The sequence below is a fragment of the Aptenodytes forsteri genome, unplaced genomic scaffold (assembly GCF_000699145.1).
Source record: "Aptenodytes forsteri isolate BGI_AS27 unplaced genomic scaffold, ASM69914v1 Scaffold465, whole genome shotgun sequence".
NCBI classification, from domain to species: Eukaryota; Metazoa; Chordata; class Aves; order Sphenisciformes; family Spheniscidae; genus Aptenodytes; species Aptenodytes forsteri.
In genome coordinates, this window is record NW_008795039.1 from 2089360 (window position 1) to 2091395 (window position 2036).

Here is a 2036-nt window from a genome sequence, read left to right on the forward strand (position 1 = left end):
ATAATTTAAACAGCAAAGTGGTGAACAAGAGGGTAAAGGGATTGCTCTCCCTCCTGCCCTTTCCCAAAGCTAATGTTATCAGAGACCTTCACCCCAAAACCAGTCAGTAAAATGAGAATAACAGGGAGCAACTACCCAAGATGGCTGGGAGGCCACTCAAGTAATACTGAGCATCCTGATGAGGAATATAGATGTTACTCCCTTCTGCACCACAGCTGGTCAGGTAGACTGTTAGTGTCCCAGCACTGCTGCCTGCCCAGCACCCCCCCACCTGAAAGAAGCAGGCAAAGATACGTGCAACACAATCAGGTTTATTTCCCTTCTCTGCTACAGCAACGACCGTGCCCCTGTGCTCAGGCAGATGTCTGTCTCTTTGGCACTATCTGTTTCATGCTTTCATGCTCACAATCATATCATGGACCCTTTGGTTGAGGGCTCGTCCGTGGACTCCCTTCTTGCCCATGCGGAAGATCAGGGCTTTCGGGGTCTTGCCCTCATGGATCTGCTGTCACTGCCTTTGCTTCTGACATCCATCATGTTGTCTTCATCCACCAGCAGGTGGTCACAAATCACACTGCACTTTTTGCCAGCTACGGTGATTCCCGTTAGCAGGAACGTTTTCCGATCCTGGCCTGTGATCAAGGCCAGTTCTTGAGGCGAGATGGCTGCGAGTGTTATCGTTTAACTCCCGAAACACAGAGAAAAGACTACGTTTAGGAAGGAGACATTGCTTTATTCGATAGTGTGCAGAATCGGACACTCGGGGAAAGTTCCCCACATTGAGTGTAAGGTTAAACAGAAAACTTAGCATATTTATATGCTCAAGTTTGCATAACTCATTAGTATGGCATATACATCACGTTGACCCTTCTTATCTACTATATTTACATATTGCTAATGTTGCAAAACTATACTAAGCATGCACGGGAGTCCCGAGTGGTCGTCGGTGGTCGTTTGGGTAGGTGCCCCCTACTCATTCCGAGGCATAGTTAACTTCAGGACGCCACTATGGATGTTATTTTTCCAAAGGCTTTGTAAGCATTCTATACATCCGTAATTGCTCAAGTCCTCGTGGTTGTTATTCTAAGATAAGTTCTTGTTACAAAATTCCATCCTTGACCTCATGAATGCTCTGCACGATAGCTAAAGCTACAACAACTAGAGCATATTTACATAAGGTTATGTTTAAACTCTGCTGGTATCATGAGAAGCCCTCCTGGCTTGGCCGCCCACACGCACTTGTTGTCAGAGAGGCCCACGATAGCCACATCTTCAACGTTCCTGTCTGCCACGATGCCGTTGATGTAGTACTTCCAGTAATCCATTGTGGCCGGGCTGTCCGAATCTCTCAGAAATGCCCAACACCAAGCTTCCCCGTCTTCCGCCTGCTGGGGCTTTGGTCTGGGCACACCGATCCTAAAAATTTCAATTTGTGAGTTCGACCTTCAGATCCTTGCAAGCCTGAACGGAGGAGCTGGGGAAAATCAATAGCCAAGGCTCTTGCTTTGCCTGTGAGGAGAGACCTGTGACGATAGCAGCGTTTGCCACTCCAGCCTGTTCTATGATGTTATATTTGCCTCGCAGCCGGCTGTCCCACAAAGTGACTTCCCCACGACTCTGCCAACAAGAGGGAAGCTCTCGGAGGGGGTCTCACAAGTTTGGTGCCAGACAGCTGGCGTGCACAGACACCCCAAGGCGCCCAAACGGCACAGGATCCCCCATCCCAACCTCAGGCACCACCATTTGCCACCCCCGACACCAGCTCTTTGCCTCCAGCACCTGTTTCCCCCGTCTTCTCCGAGTCAACCCAAATGGCTGAATTTCACGTACTCATGTATTTCTACACAGTTCATACTTTTCCTGCAACATTGCTTTTAATAAAAGCCCACATACTAAAAGAAACACATTTGCTGCCTGTATTTTGTCAAGCTGGACACTGACAGCGTGCACTCAATCTTTTCTTTTCCACGCTGTGATCGCGCTCGTTCTTCCACCAAAGGTCTTGGCCCCGCGGAGGCCCCGGCCTGCGGCAGCGG

At 49.2% G+C, this 2036-nt stretch overlaps 1 protein-coding gene across 1 annotated transcript; it reads right to left on the bottom strand.

Annotated features, from left to right (window-relative positions):
* Positions 1-388: 388 nt before the first annotated feature.
* LOC103896931 (profilin-3-like) lies at positions 389-1325 on the bottom strand. Its single transcript, XM_009276858.1, is given in 3 exon segments — positions 389-495; positions 498-673; positions 1210-1325. Coding segments are annotated over 3 exon segments (399 nt in total).
* Positions 1326-2036: the final 711 nt, after the last annotated feature.